This window comes from Crocuta crocuta, unplaced genomic scaffold (assembly GCF_008692635.1).
Source record: "Crocuta crocuta isolate KB4526 unplaced genomic scaffold, BGI_CrCroc_1.0 scaffold369, whole genome shotgun sequence".
Taxonomy (NCBI): Eukaryota; Metazoa; Chordata; class Mammalia; order Carnivora; family Hyaenidae; genus Crocuta; species Crocuta crocuta.
In genome coordinates, this window is record NW_027529441.1 from 257,514 (window position 1) to 282,606 (window position 25,093).

The 25,093-nt window shown below is 36.3% G+C and overlaps 1 protein-coding gene across 3 annotated transcripts in view; it reads left to right on the top strand.

Annotated features, from left to right (window-relative positions):
* Nucleotides 1-25,093, top strand: part of SCAF4 (SR-related CTD associated factor 4) — a 59,198-nt gene that overhangs the window by 4,811 nt on the left and 29,294 nt on the right. For all 3 annotated transcript variants that reach the window (XM_077760201.1, XM_077760203.1, XM_077760202.1), the window contains exons 2-7: nucleotides 18,191-18,274; nucleotides 19,200-19,244; nucleotides 20,772-20,933; nucleotides 22,136-22,271; nucleotides 22,831-22,970; nucleotides 23,584-23,760. In XM_077760201.1, the coding sequence (XP_077616327.1) occupies nucleotides 18,191-18,274; nucleotides 19,200-19,244; nucleotides 20,772-20,933; nucleotides 22,136-22,271; nucleotides 22,831-22,970; nucleotides 23,584-23,760 (744 nt within the window). The remainder of the gene's footprint in view (nucleotides 1-18,190; nucleotides 18,275-19,199; nucleotides 19,245-20,771; nucleotides 20,934-22,135; nucleotides 22,272-22,830; nucleotides 22,971-23,583; nucleotides 23,761-25,093) is intronic.

Below are 25,093 nucleotides of genomic sequence, written 5' to 3' on the forward strand. Positions count from 1 at the left end.
TTTTTTAAAAAAATTTTTCTTAATATTTATTTTTGGGAGACAGAGTGGGAGCAGGGGAGGGGCAGAGAGAGGGGGAGACACAAAAACCGAAGCAGGCTCCAGGCTCTGAGCTGTCATCACAGAGTCCCATGTGGGGTTGGGGCTCGAACCCATGAACTGAGACATGACCTGAGCTAAAGTTGGATGCTTAACCAACTGTGTCACCCAGGCACCTCTCTGTCTTCCAGAGTTTAAATCATCTGATGAAGATACCTTGTCATTGTTGTTACTATTTTAATCTGTAATGTAAGTTCTTTAGTTGTGTTTGATCCTCTTCCTTCTTGGAGAGTTCTATCTAATGCAGTGGATACAGAGTTGACACAAGAGTCTTACTGTGTGGAAGAGATGGAGGATCAGGGTACTAGTTGAAGTAAAACTGAAGGTTTCTCTTTCCTCATTTGACCATGTTACGCTATTACCACAGGAGTTTTAGATATTAAGGTTATCATTGTATTCCTCTGCTCTTTCTTCACTCAGTGAATTGCTTATCTCCAACAACAGTAAAAGTCTGGCCTTATGGTGAGTGGAGGAAAGCTGGCTTTTCAAAGCTTTCTATTACAGCATTTATCACTGATGTTCTTGTTGAAAATACACCCTGCCCAGAAGTCTAGAATTTTGTTTAGTGTTTTGTTTCATAAAAAAATGACATGGACACATGATTAAGGAACTGATTCAGAGAGAACTTGGAAAGATGGAAAAGTTGGCTTATAATTTATTGTGAAACCAAGTTCCTGACAGAAAGTTACCAAAATGGTAGTTGGTATTTGGCAGGGGTGGGGAAAGTGTTTTTTACCTGATAAAATTGTAGGGTGGGTCTCTGCCATGGAGCACGAGTGAATATAATTTACTTCAGCTTTCCAGGTAGTGTTTCTGTAGATACCTGCACACATTGAAATCTCATTTTATATATTTCTTGATAACTTGATAGGAATAAAGTTGTTACATAAACGATGAACCTTGAGTATTATTCATAACATTTGTTGAGATAATATGCTGAATTAAAAAAAATTTTTTTTAGCTTACCTCAGAGCAACAAGCATACAACTTTAATGAGCTAAAAACAAGCAACACTATGTTATTAGGTATATAGAATAAGCAGCTTACCTATTACCGGTTCAAATTTTGGGTAACATTGGTTGATTAATATTCTGATGGAACAGGAAAAGGTAGAGTTTGGTAGTTAAGGTTGTGTTAGGACAAGCCTTAAAAATATCTGTTGAAAGCTTAGATTTGGGGGGTGCCTGGGTGGCTTAGTCAGTTAAGCCTCTGACTCCTGATCCCGTGATCTCACAGTTCCTGAGATCTCAGAGTTCATGAGTTTGAGCCCCACATTGAGCTCTGTGCTGATGGTGCAGAGCCTGGTTAGGATTCTGTCTCTCCTCTTTGCTCCTCCCCCACTGTGTGCAGATTAGCTCTCATGGATGCACTCTGTCTCTCTCTCAAAATAAACTCAGAAAAAGAAAGCCTAGACTTGAAAGGACATGTTTGCATTTCTGCTAATATTACATGTAATTAAAAGTGTACTGTCAAAAAATTGTTTTTGAGAACTATTAAGATTTTGCAAAAATGTTACAATTTATTATATCCTGGTCATCTTTGTCCTGTTAAATATTTTCCTGGTTTATTGATTACATTTCATTGCTTTATAGCTAGAGCTCCTTACTGGTGCTTGTGAAGGCATAAATATAGAAACTTTGATATTACAGTGAAGCACATTGTGCAGATTAGTAGTGAGGTCAGCAAGAAATCCAGTGTAATGCTGGAGTAAGGTTAAGAATTAGAAGCTGTTAAATAAAAATATTAAAAAAAAAAATTTAAAAAAAAAAGGGGCGCCTGGGTGGCTTAGTCGGTTAAGCATCCGACTTTCGCTTAGGTCATGATCTCGCGGTTCGTGGGTTCGAGCCCCGCATCGGGCTCTGTGCTGACTGCCAGCTCAGAGCCTGGAGCCTGTTTCAGTCTGTGACTCCCTCTCTCTCTGACCCTCCCCTGCTCACGCTCTCTCTCTCTCTCCTAGAAATAAATAAAAATATTTAAAAAAAAAAATTAAAAAAAAAAAAAGAATTAGAAGCTGAGGGGCACCTGGGTGGCCCAGTCGGATAAGTGGCCGACTCTTGGTTTTGGCTCAGGTCATGATCTTTTGGATTGTGAGTTCAAGCCCTGCATTGGGCTCTCTGCTGACCTTGTGGAGCCTGCTTGGGATTCTCCCTATTCTCTCTCTCAAAATAAACATTCAAAAATAAATTAGAAGCTAAGGTTTTTTGCTTTTATTTTTGAGAGAGAGTATATGTGGGGGAGAAGCAGAGGGAAAGGGAGAGAGAATCTTAAGCAGCCTCCTTGAGATTATGACCTGAGTCTAAATCAAGAACCTAGATGCTTAACTGATTGAACCACCCAGGCACCCCCAAGCTAAGGTTGTGATGGGGTTGGGCATCGGGGTGGGGAAGATGGCAGGGCTCAGTGAAAAGTAGAGCGCCATCCAAGCTTCACTTAAGAGTTATCATTTGCGTTTGGATAATTGGTGATTTTGGTATAAATCCATGTGGGTCAGTAATCCTAGTTGGAAGAGACTGGAGCAATGGCATGCCTTGCATGTTTGCTATCCAGAGCACAATTTTTCTTTCTTTTTAATACAGACCTCTTCTACAAGAGAATTATTTCCAGAAATAATCATGAGTTTGTCCAAAAAAAGAAACTTGAACTTTATGCCAGTTGTAAATAAATATGATAGTGGAAAAAGGGAGTTAATATTTTTAAGTTGCATCAGTACTTTTTTGGGGGGGGAAAGTAGAAAAATTTACCTACTTATTGGTCTGTCATAACATTGACTTACTATTATATTCCAGTTGCCTTTCAAGCCTTACTTCTGCATATTTGTCAATATGTAGGTGATCTTCACATATTTGTGCTCAGTAAACAGTTATAGCCAGATTCATCATTCTTACCCTCACTCATAATTGAATGAAGAACACTTTTTATTTGTTGTAATTAGGAAAAGTTGTACATAAAGCAACACACACTAGTTAGGGAGTCTTAAACATAAGTTACTTCTGGTACAAACTACCCACTTCACAATAAATTCTAGAAATCACAGTAGTACCCATGTCTTTTTCAGCATTGATTCTAATGACTTTCAAATGTCTCCTCAGTCAAAAAAAAATTCACTAAAGTATTTCCACCAAAAAACTCAGTATAGATTTCTATTAGTTAAACATTCTTTAAATTAAGGTGTAAATGTCTACTTCCTTATATTTTGTTGCATACTAATGACCTTCTCCATGATTTTTGTTCATGGATCTTCAAGCTTTGTGTTCCACTATACCTTTGTTCAAGGCCTATCCTCACTGTTTGTAAATATTTATACCAGAAAAAAGAATTTCAGGAAACAAGAATTGCACTCAGCTATCATATTTTGAATGTACTCTTTAATCTTTAAATACACACTCGTATATAGGAACCACAAGATTGGAGAAGCAAACTGAGCATGAGCATAGGCTGTACCGAATTTCTTTATAGTGACTCCAAATTCACAGTTGTGGTGAATCTGCATGTTTTGGACACTGACCACATAACTGGAGGGTTTCCTAATAAATTTCCACTAAGAATAGATTGCTTATTAAAAGAAATGTAATAAAAATGTACAGATTTGATGCTTCTGTATTGTCAAAACTCCACAGTAACCACAGCAGTAGATTTAAACTTAAGCATCTCAGTCACCTTTTTTTAGGGGAAGAAATATTCTGTCCCTGATGCTATTTAGAATTGCCAGTGTTTAGTAATGGTAGAATGATTTCAGTTTTATTACTGTATTTTGAGGGTTTAGAGACCATTCACCCACTATTGCTTGCCCTGTATTGGCTTCTCTCATTGTCCTGCTGTAGGTATGGTGTTACCAAAAGAGCAGTAATTGACCAACTCTATATAAATCTCTCTCTGCAAAAATTTTAATCTTTTGGCATTTTATCACGAGTATTCCATTTTCTTTCCTCTTTTTGACTTTGTCAGAGCTGAGTTTAGCTGAAGTGGAATTCTAAGACTGCTGAAAGGAAGCCTATAATAGGGAAGTTTACAGCAATATACCTTTTAAGCCTTTAAGGAACATAAAATACTCTCCAAACCTTAATAGCCATGTATCACCTCGTTCACCTTAATTAAGAGATGCTGAATGATAAATCACTTTGGAAAGGACAGTGGGATTCATTGGAGATATGCTCACATCTTCATAAAGGCCTTTCTTATTGTTTAATGTCAGAAATAGGCACAAGGCGCCTGGGTGGGTCAGTTAAGCATCTGACTTCAAGCCCTGCATTTGAGCACTTTGTGCTGACAGCTCAGAGCCTGGAGCCTGCTTTGGATCTGTGTCTCCCTCTCTCTCTGCCCCTCCCTCCCTCTCAAAAATTAATAAACATTAAAAAAGTTTTAGTAGGCCAATTCATAGAGACATTAGATTAAAGTTGGTTGGTGGTGAGGAGGAATGAATATGGAGTCTTTTGGAGGGGATTAAAGTATTCTAGAACAAAATAGTGCTAATGGTTGCCAACTCTGGAATATAGTAAAAACCACTGAATTGTATGCTTTAAATGGGTGAGCTTTATAGTGTATGAGTCATATCTCAAACCTGTTTTAAAGATAGAAATATGGGGGTGCCTGGGTGGCTCAGTGGGTTGAGTGTCCGACTTTGGCTCAGGTCATAATTACACAGTTTGTGGGTTCGAGCCCCGTGTCGTGCTCTGTGCTGACAGCTAGCTCAGAGCCTGGAGCCTGCTTCAGATTCTGTATCTCCCTCTCTCTCTCTTATCCTCCCCTGCTCATGCTGTCTCTCTCTCTCGCAGAAATAAATAAAAACATTTAAAAAGTTAAAATAGAAATATGTTTTTAACCCACCATTTTCATTGTTTTGTTGCTTGATCTGATTTTTTTCTCAATTGAGAACAATATTTATTAGCTACTGAGTGGTTCTGTAAATTATTTTGTTGATCCTGAATCCTAAGTTTGTTTTATAGGTTAGCTTTAGTTTTTACATGTGCTTTTAAGAAGTAATCCAGTGGGGACAGTTCACAGGAAGGAATCCTGCATTTGCCCATTAACTGCCAGCCAAATGTCAGTTAATGGGTTAGGAGTTGTATATGTGTTTCTTTGCATTCTTTCCATTCTAAAGGTAAGGAAACTGAAGAGGTGGTGTGAATTGACCACAGTCATACTGTGTAGAATGGCAGTTCTGAGATTTGACAGTGTAAGTACCCATCTGAGCCCAGTTCATAGTCCCACATGGCTACTCTGAAATGTTTTGAGCAGCTAATCTTTGTCTACTGGAGTGTTTATGAGGAGAGAGGGCTCACTAAACAACTTTTGTACATTTGAAGCATGATAGCAAGTGTACTATAATGTATTTTTTGGGAAGAATTTGTAAAAATTCAAGAATAATGAAGTTTGGTTAAGTTTTTAAGTCCTCTATAGATGATCCATGTTTAAAATTTAAGATATGTTTGGGGCGCCTGGGTGGCTTAGTCGGTTAAGCGTCCAACTTTCGCTTAGGTCATGATCTCGCGGTTCGTGGGTTCGGGCCCCATGTCGGGCTCTGTGCTGACTGCCAGCGCAGAACCTGGAGCCCATTTCAGTCTGTGACTCCCTCTCTCTCTCTGACCCTCCCCTGCTCACGCTGTCTCTCTCTCTCTCCTAGAAATAAATAAAACATTATAAAAAATAAAATAAAATTTAAGATATGCTTTTAGGTATGTGTGTTTCTTTTACTAATTTATAATCACTATTTAAATTTTAAGTTGGGGATTTTATAAATGCTAACATTTTTAATTTTAGTCCCATGCTTATGTGTACATCCAGTCATGACAACTTTGTGGAAATAACTGACTATAAATGGAATTACATAAAGAATGGGATAATTTTTATTTTTTCTTCTAATCGAATGATTTTATATCCAGGAGCCGAGTTTTATTTCTTCTATTGAAGTCTAAGAGGAAATAATTCATAAAAATGTTTTGTGGCCAGTTTTGGAGGGGGAGATGTAAAGTTTGCTAGTGAGGCACAGTAAAAATTTTGAAATCTGGCATTGGTGCTAGTAAAATAAATAGAACAGTGGCATGGAGAAAATATTTGCCATTTCCCAAAATTGCCTTCTGGCTATTTCTTAGTCAAGTAAGAAGGACGAAGTGGAGGATTAATTGCAGTTAGGTGAACCAAAATGTAGGTAAGTAATAAAAAAAAAAAAAAAAAAATGACCCGTTGTCCTAAGCTGGAACTGAATGGGTTAAAAGCCCTCCTAAAGAGAGGCAGCCTTGGTTATAAAGTGAAAAGTTTGAGTGGCTGGCTGGCTGGCCAACTTAAAAGTTTGAGTGAAAGGTAGACCCTTGGAAATTGTAGGAGAGTTAGTCTTAAATGAAGAATAGTAAATTAGGGCATACTGTATACAATAAGTTGTCAGAAATTAACTGCTTAGAAAATTAGTTCTGCCAGCAGGAAATGTTAACAAATTGGGCTTGGTGATAGAATTAAAAAGTGGGGAATACAACAGATGAAGTTTAAACTACTGTTTGCTATATGCTATTCTCTTAATTCACATAGAAATATAAGTAGTTAAATCAAAAGGTTTTGTATTTAATGTTGACAATTTTTATTTGCACTTACACGTGTATTTTGTAATCCATTTCTCTAAATTCTGGAACTAGGAAAAAAGTTTGTAGGAGGATGTAGTAAGATAAAGTAATGTAGGGAAAGTGAAAATTCTTTTTAACTTGAGAATACTTTGTTCAGCTTTGTTGCTTGTAAAAATATCTGGATACAAATCACGAGAAATCTGAAAAGTGAATTTTATAGAAAAATCAGTGGAGCTATTTTGTAGTGTTTAAGTAAGATGAAAGACTGCTCAGTAGGAACAGGGAGACAATATTTTTCCTGACTCTTTTTTTTTTTTAAATGTTTTTTAATGTTTTTTATTTATTTCTAGGAGAGAGAGAGGCAGCGTGAGCAGGGGAGGGTCAGAGAAAGAGGGAGTCGCAGACTGAAACAGGCTCCAGGCTCTGAGCTGGCATTCAGCACAGAGCCCGATGCGGGGCTCGAACCCATGAACCGCGAGATCATGACCTGAGCGAAAGTCGGACGCTTAACCGACTAAGCCACCCGGGCGCCCCTCTGACTCTTTGTTTTAAAAAGCCTTGTTAGGGGTGCCTGGGTGGCTCAGTTGGTTAAGCGTCTGACTTTGGCTCAGGTCATGATCTCGGGTTCGTGAGTTCAAGCCTTGCATCAGGCTCTGTGCTGATTGCTCAGCCTGGAGCCTGCTTTGTATTGTGTCTCCCTCTCGCTCTCTTCCCCTCCCCTACTTGCTGTCTCTCTCTCTCAAATAAATAAAGTAAAATAAATGTTGAAATAAAACATTAAAAAAATAATAAAGTAAAAAGCCTTGTAAATTTGCTCCATCTTAGGATTATTTCATATTAGAGTGTCTTATCTCTGTACTTTCCTCTAAGCAAATGGAAAATTGGTTAAGCATTTGGGTTTCAAAATCCTTTTGACTTTATGGAAAGTAAATAGAATTTGCTGAGCAGTAAAGTATATGTCAGTAATTAAAGGGATATTTTCTTTAATGCACAAAAATCAACAAAATCTACATTAAAGAGCAATTTTTCAAATTTGGGTTTATGTACACAAGGGTATCCATTATACAGATTTAAAAGAACAGATTTTAAAATTTATTTTTAAATATTTTAATTTAAAAATTTTATTAAAGATTTGCAAGCCATTGACTTGAAAGTAACTTAATTTCAAAGACAAGGTTTAATCCATGGTTAAGCTGTATCTGATAATGATGGTTCTATTTATTTATATTTATAATCAAAAGTTGAGAAGTACATTGTTTTGTCTCAGATACAAAGTTTTTCATTTGTAAATCAGTGGATTTGAATATTTCATCTTAAAATTAATACAAGTTATATAAATTTAAATTAGAAAATAAAATATTCCACTAAATACCATTAATATTTTTCTAATTTTAAAATAGTCATTGTGGAAGATTTGGACACAAATGATTATTGTTTTAGATAAACTTTTAGAAGTGGAATTCTTAGTTTATTTATTTATTTATTTTTAAATATTTTTTTTATTTCTAGGAGAGAGAGAGAGACAGCGTGAGCAGGGCAGGGTCAGAGAGAGAGGGAGTCACAGACTGAAACAGGCTCCAGGCTCTGAGCAGTCAGCACAGAGCCCGATGCGGGGCTCGAACCCCCGAACCGCGAGATCGTGACCTAAGCGAAAGGTGGACGCTTAACCGACTAAGCCACCCAGGCGCCCCTAGAAGTGGAATTCTTAGTTTAAATGATACGAACATTTTTTTTAGTTTTTGATACATGGGTTTAAAATTTCCTTCTCAAATTAAAGCTCACCAATTAGGTCTCATCAGCAGAGTGCCCTCTTTTCTTGATGCTAATCTACCTTCATGCCAGTTAGATAATTGAAGAATTGTGTTTCATAGTTTTAGTTTGTAGTTTGATTATTGGCAAGGTTGAACTTTTTTTCTATATTTATTAATCAGCTATTGGGGTTAATTGAGTTACTTTCCTGTACATATTTTTCAGTTTCACCATCTTGTACATGTTCTACTTTCAGGTAGAATGGCATAGTTGGCAGAATGGCATTGTTAAATGTGTGGTTGCTTTGAAACCCTCTGTACCTCCTGACTCCTCCCTCATCATGTTGAATTGCCCAGCATTTTTTTTTTAATGTTTATTTATTTTTGAGAGAGAGAGAGAGCGCGCAGGGGAGAGGCAGAGTGAGAGGGAGAGAGAGAATTCCCACGCTGGCCCCACGATGTCAGCATGGAGCCCAATATGGGGCTCAGGCCCACAAACTGAGATCATGACCTGAGCCTAAATCAAGAGTCAGATGCTTAACCTATTGAGCCACCCAAGCATCCCTGGATTACCTGGTATTATGAAAGTATTAGTTTCAACAAACATTTGGTAAAGTATATATAAAGGGATAAAGTAAAATGCCAAGTAAAAGGAACTGTGAACTGTTCCTTTCCTAATTGTTCCAGCAGGAAGAATTAAAAAAAATTTTTTTTTTAATGTTTTATTTCTTTTTTTTTTTTTTTTAATGTTTTATTTATTTCCAGGAGAGAGAGACAGCGTGAGCAGGGGAGGGCCAGAGAGAGAGGGAGTCACAGACTGAAACAGGCTCCAGGCTCTGAGCTGGCAGTCAGCACAGAGCCCGACGCGGGGCCCGAACCCACGAACCGCGAGATCATGACCTAAGCGAAAGTCGGACGCTTAACCGACTAAGCCACCCAGGCGCCCCATTAATGTTTTATTTCTGAGAGACAGAGACAGAGAGAGACAGCATGAGCAGGGGAGGGTGAGAGAGAGAGGGAGACACAGAATCCGAAACAGGTTCCAGGCTCTGAGCTGGCTTTCAGCACAGAGCCCGAAGTGGGTCTTGAACCCATGGACCGTGAGATCATGACCTGAGCCAAAGTTGGACGCTTAACTGACTGAGCTACCCAGGCACCCTAGTAAGAATTTTTTTTATGGAATTATCCTCAGGCTGTATTTACATAGACAAAGCATCTTTGCAGAAAAGAGGATTTTAAAAACTTTTTCCCCCAATTATCTTCTGTTAAGAAATTTAATGCGTACTTTTATAAAGCGTTTATATGTTACTAATAAACTTTAAAGTTATGTTGAATTTAATTTGATTGAAGCTCATGTGTCTGGTATATTGAGTCAAATTAATGACAGGAAGAAAAACTAAAATTGATATCTGTATCTGTCAGTAGGGAGATTTGAGAACTAACCTGTCACTGTAAGTGTACATGTTTCCTTTTGGAACATAATAGCAAGGAAGGAATACATGTATAATCCATATAATTCGTTATAAAATAAATATCAAGAAAGCAAGTTTTTTAAAGTTTAGAGGAGAAAAGGTAGTGGTAAGTATGCCATTGAATGATTCCTAAAGGAAACATTGAGGGATTTAAGGTTAGAAGAATTATTTAGACTAGAATGGTCTTCTAATTCTTTTACTGCTTTGAAAGATCTATTTTAAAAAATGGGAAAAGGCATGTTCCAGAAATTGTAGACTCAATGCCAGTAACTTTTATCTGTTAGTTTGTTTTATTAACTTCTAGAAATTTCTAGCCTACTAGGAGCCAGAACAGATTGACTAATAATTCATAGCAGACTAAGTTAAACTTTTTTCTTTGTGAAGTGTGTTTTGTCTAGCGAGGACTGTAAACCAAATATTTCAGAAGATATTTGTCATGATTTCATTATGAATAAATGAGAAAAATATAGGCAGGATGAGAGTATTGTTAAATGAATTTTAGCTGACTGGCAGTGTCTAGGGAATATCAGGGTCATCCCACAAGTAGGTCCTGTTCTTATTTTAAAAAACAACAATAACAAAACAGTGAGTTGGAGGAAGGCATATAAAGCACGTTAATGAAATTTATGAGCTGATTGGAGTAGCTGCTACGTCAAGTAGCAGAAAATTATTTCCAGATGACCTGAATAGATTGAAAGGACAGTTGGAAACCAACATAAAGTCAGCATGAAAATCTAGTTTTGATAGAGATTCCATTGGAAACAGTTTGAGGGTTTTGGTTGATTATAGATGTAAGTTAATGAATTAAGTACTGCTGTTTTGAAGATCATAAATAATGCCCCCCTCTCCACATCCAGAACCTTAGAACCTATTAATACGTTGCCTTACGAGAGACTCTGAAGATTTGATTGGGTTAAGATTATTAATTAGGATGGGTTAATTATCCTGAATTTTTGAGATGAGCCCCATGTAGTCCCAGTGGGACTTACACAAGAGAGGGAGGAGAGTCAAAGAGTGATGTGACAACACACACAGAGGTTAGGGAGGATGGACGATGCTACCCTGTTGTCTTTGAAGATAGGGAAAGGGACCATGAGCCTAGAGCCTCCAGAAGAAATGTAGCCCTGCCAACAGCTTAATTCAGAGTAGTGAGGTTCTGACCTCCAAAACTGTAAGATAAATTTGTGTTGTTTTTATGCTACTGAGTTTGTGGTAATGTGTTTTTGCAGAAATAGGAAACTAATTAAGAAAATCCACTAGATTCCATTAACACAGTAATATATCTGGACGGTGTCCAGTAGGTGGTATCATACTTAAAAGGGATTGGGCTGGGGGTGCCTGAGTGGCTCAGTGGGTTAAGCATCCAACTCTTGATTGCAGCTCAGATCATCCATGCTGAGCTTAGAACCTGCTTCGGATTCTCTTTCTTCCTCTCTCTCTGTCCCTCCCCTGTGCTCACACGTTCGTGTGTGCTCTCTCACTCCTCTCTTGCTAACGAAATAAATATCTTTTAAAAAAAGGAATTAGCCAGGATATCAGGAAATATCATTTCATTAATAGTTGACGAAGATAGGTGGGAGAGAAATAGGTTTAGTTCATTTTTAAAAATTTTTATTAAAAAGTTTTTTTTAATGTTTTTATTTCTGAGAGAGAGAGACAGTGTGAGCAGGGGAGGGTCAGAGAAAGAGGGAGATACAGAATCTGAAGCAGGGTCCAGGCCCAGAGCCCAATGCGGGGCTTGAACCCACAAACCGTGAGATGACGTGAGCTGAAGCTGGACGCTTAACCGACTGAGCCACCCAGGTGCCCCGGTTTAATTATCTTTAAGTATTTTCTTATGAGAGAAATATTGTTCAGGATTGGAACAGGAGAAGGAAGGTATCAGAAGGGATATTCAGGGTTGGTTCCCAGGAGTCTTTTGTAACCTTTGGAGCTGATTAGTTAAGAGTTATTAAGCCTTATGTCACTAGGTGGGAACTGCAGATGTATTATAAAAGTGGGATTCTAAATTCGGTGTGAGTACTGGTGTTGTACAGTGTTAAGAGTCTTTGATCCTACCATACTGTCACTACAGAGAAGTTTTCTCTAAATGCAATGTTTGAATAGTTAAGCCATAACAAAAAATTAAACTCTGTATGTGTGTAAAGATTCTCAGACATTGGATAGCTTTATTTAGTGAGCCACTTACGTGTCAGTTACTAGGTTGAAATTTCTGTATGATACCTCATTTAATCCTAATAGCTTTTTAAGATGTAATATATGCTGTTAATCCCCCATTTCATATTTAAAAATCCTTGAAGTTTAGAGACTTTAACTGGATTTGTCAAAGTTTATACTGTTCGTGAATAGCAGAGTATCTTGTTACTTGGGCTACCTCAGACTGTGAATTCTACAGGTGTCACAGGCCAAATATTCTTATTTTTCTTCTCCTGAAACTATTCTTTATTGATATAGGGGGTTTTGATGAAGGATTCTTAACAATTTGTAGACTACTTTGTCTATCAGGCTTCTACGTATGTCATGTAGTAAGACTATATTCTTGTTTGTCTTTTATAATCATTCAGCTAGTGATGGGGCAAAAAGCCAAACTCAGTCTGCTGCTGGCACGTATGTTTTTCTGACTGATGCCTTCCAATGGGGGTCTTGTATCTTTCATAGGCCTACTGCTTCTATTTTATATTAGAGAATTGCATGGTTTCCTCTGCCTGCTTTGACATTTGTTTTCATTGCCAGAGTACATTAAGTGTGAGTATAGGCTGTAATAGTAGGGAGAGTGCTGCTCCTAGTGATATCTGTTGAGCACCTGCCCTGTTGCAGGTGACAGTGCTGGTCATTCTATATACAAGAATGAAATTCCGTTCTCATTGAAACCTCTGAAGTAGATAACCACCATGTCCTTTTTACATAGGACGTTGCGCCCTACAGAAGTTACATAATCTGTCCAGAATTGTGTTACATGGCCAGACCCGGAATCAAAACCAGGTCTTTCTGACTCTTTCCAGAATACCACAACGTCTGATTTTTCTTTCCCCACTAGTAGTTTGTTGGCATTCTATGGAGTTTTATGGTTTTTAGGCTTTTATATACAGCCGATAGATTTTTTTTTTCTTGAGGTTTCTTGGCTTATTAGACTGGATGTTGGTCACAAATAACTAGAGCCTGAATTATCTCTACCCTTTTTTCTACTCTGAATATACTGTATATTCTAAACTTGATTGAAAAATAGGAAATTTTTTTCTAAATTGATGATGCTGTTTTCCCAGTTTGTTCCTAAGAAATGTATTAGTGGTTTAAGGTGGTTATTGTTGAAAGTTGACAGCAGTTTGGGCTTTATTTTCCTCATTTCGAAAACAAAATAATTTTTCTTTGAGTCCTGACCTTTCACATTTTTTGACTGTCACCCATATGGTAAGACTTAAAATTTTATGTAGAGAATCAGGTGCTTGGGCATACATAACACATGCAAAACTAAGAAGTTTCACCAAATAGTACTTATACCTTTGCTGTGTACAATGCTGTTGTATTTTTTACTGTATTCCGTTAAAAATGTTGTGTCAGACCCATTAAGTTCATACTTATATTCTAATGTATTTCAACCCACAGTTGGAAAAACACTACTTTGGATTATCTCCAGGATTCTTTTCTCCTTTCAACCAAATTATGTGTGATGGTAATAATAAGTAACATCTATTTGTATTTTCTCTGTGCTAGGTGCTGCATTAAGTGCTTTTTATATGTGTTTATGTTAGCACTATATATATTAATATTAAACATTGTATGTTTAATAAATATAACATATGTAAATATTATATGTTTATATTAAACTTCTCTATACATAGAGGCTATTATTTTCGTTTTACAAATGAAGTAACAACTCATAGCAAGTGGTGGAAGCAGGATTTCCCAGATAGTTGATTATTGGTTTCGTGTTCTGATCATTAGTTACACAGAAAGTTGTTTTTAAAAATTCAGTAAGTATAATCTGAGTCTTAGGCCAGCACAAGTTTGTATACTTCTGAGCGATTCCTTGGCCAACATTCAATTAAAACTCTTTCTTATCTAAGATTATTAAATTTCAGCTTCACCCTAGATCCAGTTAAGGGCAGTACATTGCCTCTTATTGCTTGCCTGGGCACATCCCTTTATCTCTAGGTCACTTTTTTTTTGTTAGTAAAAAGTCTTTGGGTCCAACTTCTCATAACAATTATATTTTTGTATACTTTCTCATTGGGTCTCCATGTATGCATGTGTGTATATGTGTATTTTTTAGTCATATAATGTTTGTCATCTTTAATATCTCTATATTGTTCATTCCACTGGGGTAATGTATTACAGTATTAATTAAATAATTTCCTTATTGTTAGGTAATTATTGGAAACAGCTTGAGCTTTGGGCAGTGGTAGACCGCAGATTGACCACTTAATTAGCTTTTTGACTTTGAGCTATTCTTGAACTTTTGTGCCTCAGTGTTCTCATTTGTAAAATGGTACTACAATATTTAACTATCATAAAAAGCTAGTAGTGTTTCTATTTAAATACATAGTGTCAGTGTACATAATTACAGTAAAGTATATCAACTTCAGCATACTTTCTGAGTTTCTATATCCAATGAAGGCATTGATCTGGATATTAAGAGACCTTTTTGCCTTACAAAAGCAGGGACTGAAAGGGGCGCCTGGGTGGCCCAGTCAGTTAAGTGTCCAACTTCGGCTCAAGTCATAATCCCACTGAGTTCAAGCCCCACATCAGGCTGTTTGCTGTCAGATCCTCTGTGCCCCTCTCATTCTGACCCTCCCCCACTTTCAGCCTGTTTCTCTCAAAATAAAAAAAAAAGGTAGAAGACTGATTGATGAATTTGTGCTTTGAAGAAGTCCAAAAAATATTGGTAACATTTCATTGAACTCTTAAAAGGTAATTTTTTAAACCTTCAGTTTTGAAACTTCTATATCTCCCTGTAGTGTTTTTCTTCGTAAATTATATCAAATACAAATGTACAGCTTTAAGGTTTAAGAAAAGCATTTATAAAGGAAAGTAAAGAGCATCTAAAAAGAAACTTAAATGTGACAGAAGGATTACAGTGCTCACAAGTAAGAGATATTTTAAGCGTGGTCATCTCTAAAGCACTGAAACATGGCTCTGTGTACCAGACACTTAGCTTGCCACTTCTGAGCTGTCAGAAATTTATTACATTAATGAAAAATCCCAAAACTGCATTTCCACCTCTTCACATGCCACTTTACCAGTTGGACTTCAAAATCCCTTTGAAAAACATCTGTTTAGGGCGCCTGGTGGCTCAGTCGCTTAAGCGTCTGATTTCGGCTCAGGTCATGATCTTGCGGTTCGTGGGTTGGAGCCCCGCGTCTGGCTCTGTGCTGACAACTAGCTCAGAGCCTAGAGCCTGTTTCGGATTCTGTGTCTCCCTTTCTCTCTGACCCTCCCCTGCTCATGCTCGCTCTCTCAGAAATAAATAAAAACATTAAAAAATTTTTTTAAGAAAAACATATTTGTTTAGCCACCTAATAGTCAAACTGAACAAGGTTTGGTTTGCACCTCTTATATAAGATTTAACTATGCCCAATGCCTTTAATTTCTGGCATTTGTTTACTTTTGCAACTCCTTTCTCTGTACCACATTGGAATTTTTGGTATACCTTAGTTTATATGTTCTTGGCTGTCTTCTTACTGCAAATTTCTTCTTACCCATACTCATAGCTTTGATTTTGTGACTTACCAGTTTCTAGCCTGGATCTTTTGTGTTCAGGATCCATATTCTCATGTCTGCCTGAATTTCAGTAGGCATCCTATATTTAAATTCATTATGTTTCATCATTATTCCTGAGTCAAAACAATGTTTGTAGATAGGCAGAAATGCCTGTTTGATATTTTGTCTGTGTTCCCTGTCATAGTTAATGGTCTGGTATGTATGTATTTAATCAATAAGCAGGATTTTTAGTAAGGATATGAATATGCTGTTAAGAATTGTAGCTATGAAATCTACAAATTTTAGTTCAAACCCATTCTCTGGGCATCATCCAAAACAGATGTAACTACCCTTTTGAGTATCATCTCAAAACAGATGTAAGAGAATCTGTTAGTTGTTAATGTAATTAAATAAATTTATGTGCCACTAAACTTAATTCTTCCTTATGCATAGTAATACTCACATGTTGGTTCCCTCCTTTCTTCCCAAGTCATCTTTTCTTCATGAAATGCATTAACGTAATACTTTTTTCACTGTTTTAGATAATGGATAGCACTTGGCATTCTCTTGCTGGTCTTTTGCTTGAATAGTTATACTGCTATATGATAAAGTCTGTATTTTAATTTTTTTTTTTAACAAGTTATAAGTTAAATACAGACTGGAGCATTTTATCAAAAGGTATACTGATCTGTCTTGTGTGCTCAGTTGGCTGGGTTTTGGCTGGGTTTTTTTTCTGTGGCAAGTTGCTTACTGCTGAAATAATTAAGAGGTGTGCTACTCGATACATTAAATGAACATTATCTTTGGCTCAGACTTCATGAAAATATGATTTTCTAAGCTCTTAATGACCAGAGATGTAGTTCTTACTGTTGTACTTTCTTAAGATCCATGTATAAACCTTTTTCATTCCTTTTCCTTGCTTCAAGATACAGAGAAGGAAATAGAGCAACAGTAATAATAAATTGTTTTAATTCTTAGTAAGTTTTATAACTCATAAATGGTCCTAATATATCCTTTATAAACTCATGCTATGTATTTCATTTTTATAATTTGTATCTCATTTTTGGAATATTTTCTAATGTTTTATTTTTGAGAGATGAGTGTGCAAGTGGGGGAGGGGTAGAGAGAAGTGGGGGAGGGGTAGAGAGAGATGGAGACAGGGGATCTAAAGCGGGCTCTGCGCTGACAGCAGAGAGCCCAGTGCGGGGCTGAGATTGTGACCTGAACCAAAGTTGGACTCTGAGACTAACAGACTGAACCACCCAGGTGTCCCTACATTTTTAGAATTTGTATGTAAGTTGTAATACTTTAAATTATCTTTATTCTTTCTTATTTCTCATTAGTTTATATAATCTCAAAGATTACTGCCTCCTTTCTCAGTGTTTTCTGTTAGTGAGCATTAGTCTTAAGGATAAGGATCTTAAGGATAAGTCTTAAGGATAATTTTTATTATACTGATAAGGAAATAAAAAGAATCATGACCTTATTTAGAGTCACTTTTTTAAAAAATTCCTTAACAATTCCTTCCTTAATATCTTGATATTTCTCCCATTTTCTGTATCTTAATATTACTTATAGAAAAATTCAACCTTTCTCTGCTTAAAGCAGAGTAACTGGTTCTTGTATTGATTATATCCGGAATTCCATACCTTTTCTAATATTATTGTTATCTGTAGTCCCATTGTGTCTGTAGTTTTGAAAAGCTGTGAAAATTCTCTGTAAAATTTTTAAGATACCTTACCTGGTAGGACTGTTTACCCTAACTTTGTTCTTTAGGTTAGCTTCTTAATGGTCTAATAAAGGTCTTTGTCTTAAGAGATTCCACATTTGAAATGTCAACATTATTGAGAAGAAAATGGAAGGAAATAAGATTCCTAAAATCTTTTAAGCCTTAAAACTTATTTCAAAATACCTTTTTAGAAGTACTAGGTGAGTGTTTGCCCGTGATTAAACAATAGCAAAAAAAAGAAGAATTTAAGAAGCTAGATATAAGCTTCATAATGTCAGGATTTTGTCTTTATAACCCTCTGTGGGTTCTCATTATGTCTTTGTTGGATTTAAACTTTGGGGGGGGAAGGGGAAGGAGTATGCATGTGTGGTAAAGTCTCATGGGGAGCGCCTGATTGTTGGATTTACTGTCATGAGATTTGTTCAATATGGTGCCATTTTTATTCCTAATTCAAGGAATTGTGAATTCCTGATTTAATGTATTTTTTTCCAAATGAACTTTAGAATTAAAGTTCTCTAAAATCTCTGAGGTTTGCATTAAATGTTGAGTCATACTGTTGCTACTTTCAGTCCAGGAACATGGTATGTTTCCCTTCAAATCATTTTTGAGTTCTTCAGCAAAACTTTGTAATTATTTTAGTTATAGATTTTGTAAATTTCTTAATGTTTTACTTTCTTTCTCCTTTGCTAATGTTTGATATTTTTTCCCACCTGTATTTTCTTACTGGTGATGCAGGTTATGTAGGAATTTTCCTTGGATTTTCTTTACTAGCTAAATTCTTAAACTTAGTTCCAAAAGTTTGTTTCTCTTTTAGTTAATAACAGTATTTTTGTAGAACTGGGAACTGACCTCTAACTTCACCTTTAATTTTTAAATTATTTTTGTTTTTTTAAGCTCTTTTCACTTATGGATATGAAACCTCCCATCTCTCGAGCCAAGATGATTCTAATCACTAAAGCTGCTATTAAAGCTATTAAGGTAAGAATAAATAAATATATTTAATTTGAAATTTTTTGGGGAAATTTTGAAAATATTGTTAAACATGGGAGAGTTCAACCTGTTAGTTTAGGCCTGAATCAGAGAGCAGTAACTAGCTGTTGCTGAAGGTATATGATGATAAAGTACAGTGTATTTACATTGTAACATTATTTCAAAACCTGCTTTTTTCCTTTTTTGTTGTTGTTTAGTATCTCCCGTTTGTATTATTTCCAGCTTTGTTGAGGAATAATTGACAAAATCAAATATATTTAATAGTAGGATAGCATAGAACATGATGGTTTGGGACTCCTGGGTTGCTCAGTTGGTTCAGCACCTGACTTAATTTTGGCTTGGGTCATGAGCTCACATTTGTGAGATCGAGCCCTGCATCGGGCTCTATGCTGAGTCATTGTTTTGGGACTCTCTCTCTCAAAATAAATAAACATTAATAAGAAAAGAAGAACATGATGGTTTGATACATATATACATTATGAAATGATTAACACAGTCTGGCACATCCATTGGCTCACATAATTGCCTATTTGTGTGTGTGTGTGTGTGTGTGTGTGTTGGAGAGTGCTCAAGTAGGGGAGGAGCAGAGAGGGACCCAAATAGGCTCTCCTTTGTCAGTGCAGAGCCAGACATGGGCCTTAATCCCACTAACCATGAGATGATGACCTGAGCCGAAATCAAGAGTTGGAGGCTCAACTGACTGAGCCAGCAGGCAGTTTCTGTTTTGCTTAATTTCTTTCTGATTTATATTGTTCACTTGTTGAGTAGGGATTATTTCTCATGGTTCACTCACCATTATCTTGAGAATTATTCAGATTTTGCAAATTTTAAGGCTTCAAATATTTTCTAATTACATTACTGAAAATGTAGAAATATGTAAACTGTATAATAATTTTCTTCTAATTCTTTTCAGCTTTATAAGCATGTAGTTCAAATAGTAGAAAAGTTCATCAAAAAGGTAACTATCCATTTCGTTATTACCTCATTGTAGTTATCATTATTTGTAATTTATGTTTTTCATTGTAATTTGGATGCTTGGTTTTAAAGCCAGTCTGCAAAAAAAGTTGTCACTAAGTGTTCTTTTTAATTGCTTGAGTTTGTCTTTAAACAAAACAAAAGCAAACGTATAGCAGTTCTGTTGGATTACACTTAGTAGGAGGTAGGCACTCAGCAAGTCTTGTGTGCTGGGCAGGGCGCTTCCCTGACGTTCCTCTTCTGTGGTTTGCTCTGTCTGCTTTGTTGACATTTAACTCATCGTGGAGTATTTCAGATGAAATACCTTTGTAAAGGTTTTTCTTTCTAATTTTTCTTTGCTTGTGTCATAATTAAATCATTTTACAGTGTTTATAGTTGTATCTGGTTTTATAGCCATGTGATTTGCACACAGCTGTCTCACCAGAGGACTGAGAACAGATACTTAAACATCTCTGTCTTCTTCCCCAACTTGGAGCTGTGTTGTGTGGTACATACTAATAAATGTGTGTGGTGTTGTCTTTGCTCCATGGCTTTTGAATGCCAGCTAAGAAATAAGAATTAGAGTCCCAGTAGACCAAAAAAATGTCAGTAGAAGTTTCTGTAGTGGCAAGTCACAGTATAAATAGGTAAAATAGAAAAATATTAAAATTACCTACATGCCACCTCCCAAAAGGGCTATGATATTTATATTTGGGTCTACTCATTTTTTCATTATGTACATGTACATTCATAAAAGGCAAAGTGGTGACATTGATAATCTGTTTTTCCCCCACTAAATTTATCCTAAACATCTGCAGAGTATTCCATTGCCTCATTGTTTCCAAAAGTTACTCAGTTGGTTCTGTGTTGTTAGACATTTCACCTCAGTGGCTGGCCTTACAGAGAAAATTAGATGCATCTTATTTGTTTTCCTTATGATAAATGTCTAGATGTAGGATTGTTGGATCAAATAAGGCTTTGCTTTTATTGCTAAATCATCATCCGTAAAGATTATACCACCAGAAATGTATATAAATGTCTCTCTTTTCTTATCTTGTTGGTTTGCTAGGCCAAAAATGATCTCTCCTTTTAGCTTTTGTTTTCTCTGGTACTGTGCTTTAGTAGAATTAAAATCAATGCTGTTAAAATTATCTTTTTGATAATTTCAAAAGGTAAAAATAATTTTTTTAAGCAGGATAAGTTGGAGTAGGAAGTATCATAAAAAGTGGATTTGTACGGAAGTGGCTTAGGGATTGGTAAAGTAATGTTGATTCCAGGAAATTGTGGGGAGGTAGGTAGAAGGATCAGAGAGAAATGTAAATTATTGGGGATCTAAAGTATCAAGATAATTGATGGTCTGTATGAATCTGTGAGCTTTGACCAGCTAGCCAATAAGAGAGCTATAAACATTCAGGCACTTTCTAAATACAAATACTCATTGGATATATAGAGTTTTATAAAAGGGAGATTAATGGGTGTCAAATTGTGATTTTTGCTTTTCTTCTATTGACTTTACATTTTTCCTTTTTAGTGTAAACCGGAGTACAAGGTTCCAGGATTATATGTAATTGACTCAATTGTGCGACAGTCTCGTCATCAATTTGGAACTGATAAAGATGTTTTTGGGCCAAGATTCTCTAAAAACATAACCGCCACATTCCAATATTTATATCTTTGTCCATCTGAAGATAAGGTATAGTTAGTAATTTTGACATTAAAACTTGTATTCTTATTTATCTGAATCTGTTTAAATGTATATTATATTTGGGGCGTACTGTATTATTATAGTTATGTGGTGGTCTCTGAACTTGAAAAAAACAAAATCCACTGTTTTCTGTTGTGGTCATCTCATGTTTAATCTGTTTTGTTGTGAAGTCCTTCAGGAATGTTGTACTGTTGAAAAAGGAGCACCATCTTGCTTTAAAGAAGACATTGTTGGAAAGGTTTATTTTTGTTGAGTGTGTTGGAAAGATTTATTTGTGTTGACTGATAAATTCTGCAGTAGAGGAGGGCAGTACTTGTCTCATGTTGTTGCTTGTTCCAGAAGAAAGGGACCAATAATTGATGGCTTTCCCCTGCTTATAGAAATGCTAGAGCATAATGGTATTCATTAGCAATCAGACTACAGTATTTAATTCCTCACATTTATAACTGATTTTACTATGTACGGTAGAAAGGTAGAAAAACATTACAGACCTTAATAATAGGATTCCTAGTGGGTAGGAGAAATAACACTGCTAAATCTATGCAGAATAATGAAGAATGAAGACATTTACAGGAAGTGGTATATAAATTTGAGTGTTGTAGTTTCTGTATTTATGTTCTTGGAGGAGTGTTCTTATGGGATAAGTATATAAGAGAAAAGATCATTTCTTGAATAGGACATAAGAGTTATTCCCATGAATAACACATCTCTGGATCTCCATGTTTAGTGGTCCATAAGGCTACTTACCTATTAGTTACAGATCACTTTCTTAAATATTTTAACTGTTAGAATTATCCTGAAGAAGTCCTTCTTCACTTCATTTACTTTTCTCAGAGAATGGGGTTTTGTTTTGTTTTGTTTTGTTTTTGTCAGTGATGGCATTTCTTTGTAATCATAAATGAAAACTTAAAGTACATTTTTTATTACATTTATTTAGATTATCTAGGTTATATTTCTTTTCTGATTCTTTCCTCTTTTTTTCCCTTGTTTTTTACTTTACACTACTGAAGAAAAGCTAATTAGAGTAGTTTTTAACCAGATTGTAATTCTGAAGATAACTTTTTTTCTGTTAGTGAAACAGACTTAATATAGAAATAGTAGCCTCGGGATTTTTTTTTAATTATTTAGGGGTATAATACATTATTTATGCAAATATTTATTGTATATTCATGTTTTGTTACACATAACAGAGTAAAATAGTTCGCGTGCTGAACCTTTGGCAAAAAAATGGAGTATTCAAAATTGAAATTATTCAGCCTCTTTTGGACATGGCAGCAGGAACCAGTAATGCCGCCCCAGTACCAGAAAATGTTACTAATAATGAAGGTATGGTCAAATACATCTGTGAGCTTAGACAATATTACAACTTTTTGTACATGAGGAATTTGAAGTCTGTTTGTATTGGTGGAATTTTTTCATAAAAGTAATTGGAAGGTATGGTTTACTTTCCACAATTCATTTTTTTTTTTTTAATTTTTATTTTTTATAGTTTGTTTATTTTTGAGACCGAGAGAGACCGCATGATCGGGGGAGGGGCAGAGAGAAAGGGAGACACAGAATCCAGAAACAGGCTTCAGGCTCTGAGCTGCCAGCACAGAACCCGACACGTGGGACTCGAACCCATGGACTGGTGTGGGATTGTGACCTGAGCTGGTCGGATGCTTAACCAACTGAGCCACCCAGGCGCCCCCACAATTCTTATTTCTAATAAAAATATGCTCTTTCAGTATTTGTGGCAGTACAGAGTCTAGTACCATGATCTATATTTTTACTGTATATTAAGATGAATGGAATGTTATTAGAGTAAAATAAAGCTTAATGGAGTTGAAAAAGGAAAATGTGTAGAATAAAGTTTCATAGGTCTTAATGACCTTTTCTCTTTTAGGTTCACCTCCACCTTCAGTTAAAGTTTCCTCTGAACCCCCCCAAGCCACCACCAACTCTGTACCGTCTGTACCACAGTTGCCTAGCTCTGATGCTTTTGCTGCTGTGGCCCAGCTGTTTCAGACAACTCAAGGTCAACAGGTAAACTGCCTGTCTAAAGATTAAATCCTTGTGGTTAGGTACTATTGTCAGTTTTTATTTTCTTTTCCTAACTAATGAGGACATTCAAGGGAGGAAATATTTCTACTTTTCACCTAGAAAAACCTTCACTAGGAAGGTAATGGCATAGGGATAATAGGGAAGATGTGGGAAAGGTAAAAAATATGGAAGCCACACACTGAGAAAGAGCAATACCTCTTTAAAGAGAACCTTGGGACTGCCGACTGGTTGGTACTGCTGCTCACAATTCTAGCATTTCTATTAACTTCACAGTTACTTGGATTGGAGGTGAATTTTACATTTTCCTAGAAAACATTTATTTACCTTCTTCACAGTTCACTGTATTTTCTCTTTTTGAACCGTCATTTTCTGCCATTGGGGTGTCAGCATACATTTTTAACCTTAAGTGACCTTCATTGAATCTCTGATTATTTACACCAGACTTAACCATTGCTAAAAGATGTTTTCTTTTTCCAGCTTACTTTATGCTATGCTATTTTGAGCCACCTATAAGATTTTTTTTCCTCAGTAAATTAACTTTTGATGCTATGATTATATTTTGCTATGTGGTTTATCAGTTTTCCCATTCTTTAAGCTTCAGCAGATCCTTCAGACTTTTCAGCAACCTCCAAAACCACAGTCTCCTGCCATTGACAATGCTGTGATGGCGCAGGTCCAGGCTATCACAGCTCAGTTAAAGACCACCCCTGCACAGCCACCTGAACAAAAAGCTGCTTTCCCGCCGCCTGAGCAAAAAACTGCATTTGACAAGGTAGGCTCCAGTCAGCAACCCACCTTACCTGTTCAGACCACTCAATTTGGAAGGTGGCAGTTACTTCTCTACTTTCTCTCTGGATTGTTCATTTTGTTGTTTTTTAGCTTGAAGGATATTCATCCTCAGCATCAAAACGTTGATTATTTTTCCTGGTTATAAATGTAATATATACTCATTACGAAAACTTTCAGTAAAAAGAAAGTAGAAAAATAAACAGTAGAGCTTTTACCATTAACCCCCATACTTGCGAGATAACTGCTCTCTTCTAGACCAATTTCCTGTGGATATATTTTTCTTTATTTGGTCATAATATGTTTATATGTCACAATACATAATATTATAAATAAAACATATACAGTTTTTAACTTACTTGTTTTGATCTTAATCCTCTTAAATCCTTGTTATTGTAGAGGTTAGTAGATTTAGGTCTACATTTTTACTGAGTGCTTATTAGGACCATTCTATTAAATGTATGTCTCACAATTTAGCCATTCCTGTATTGATAAGCACGTAAGTTCCCTTTTGCTTTTTGCTGTTAAAACTTAGTTACCATATGTATAACTGGAGAGTTGTGTTGTTCAGTGTCTTCCAGCTGCTTTTTGGGCCTTAGGCATGCATGTTTAAGGAGCTGAGCCAGTAAGGACATAGATGTGCTGGATTTGCACAGCTTTTAGAGCTTCTCCTTGAAATGCAATCCACACAACTCTATCTTAGCTGTTTTATGTCTTGTCTGTTTATTGGGTTTATGACTACATAAAATTTCATTTCATTTTACAGGTCTCACTGCAAAAACAAAAATGTTTGAAAACCCTAGAACTAAGTAATATTTTTTAGTTTAATCATCTCTAAAATTTTTTATTCTTTCCAGATTTTAATTTTAAGATATAATTTTATTGCTAGTAGTCCAAATTAAGAATCCATCTTGGGGGTGCCTGGGTGGCTCAGTTGATTAAGCATCCGACTTGATCTTAGCTCCTGTCTTGATCTCAGAGTTGTGGGTTCAGGTCTTATGTTGGGCTCCACACAGGGCATGAAGCCCACTTAAAACAAAGCAAAAAAAAAAATGCATTTAGTATATACTGTTTGTCATTATATCTTAGTGATTTATGAACAACTACTGATTAAAATAAGTTTGGATAGGGGCACCTTGGTGGTTCAGTCAGTCAAGGGTCCAGTTCTTGATTTCAGGTCAGGTCACGATCCCTTGGCTGGGGAGTTTGAGCCCCACATTGGGCTCTTCACTGGCAGAGCGGAGCCTACTTGGGATATTCTCTCTCTCTCTCTCTCTCTCTCTCTCCCCCCCCGCCTCCCTCTCCCTCTCTCCCTCTCT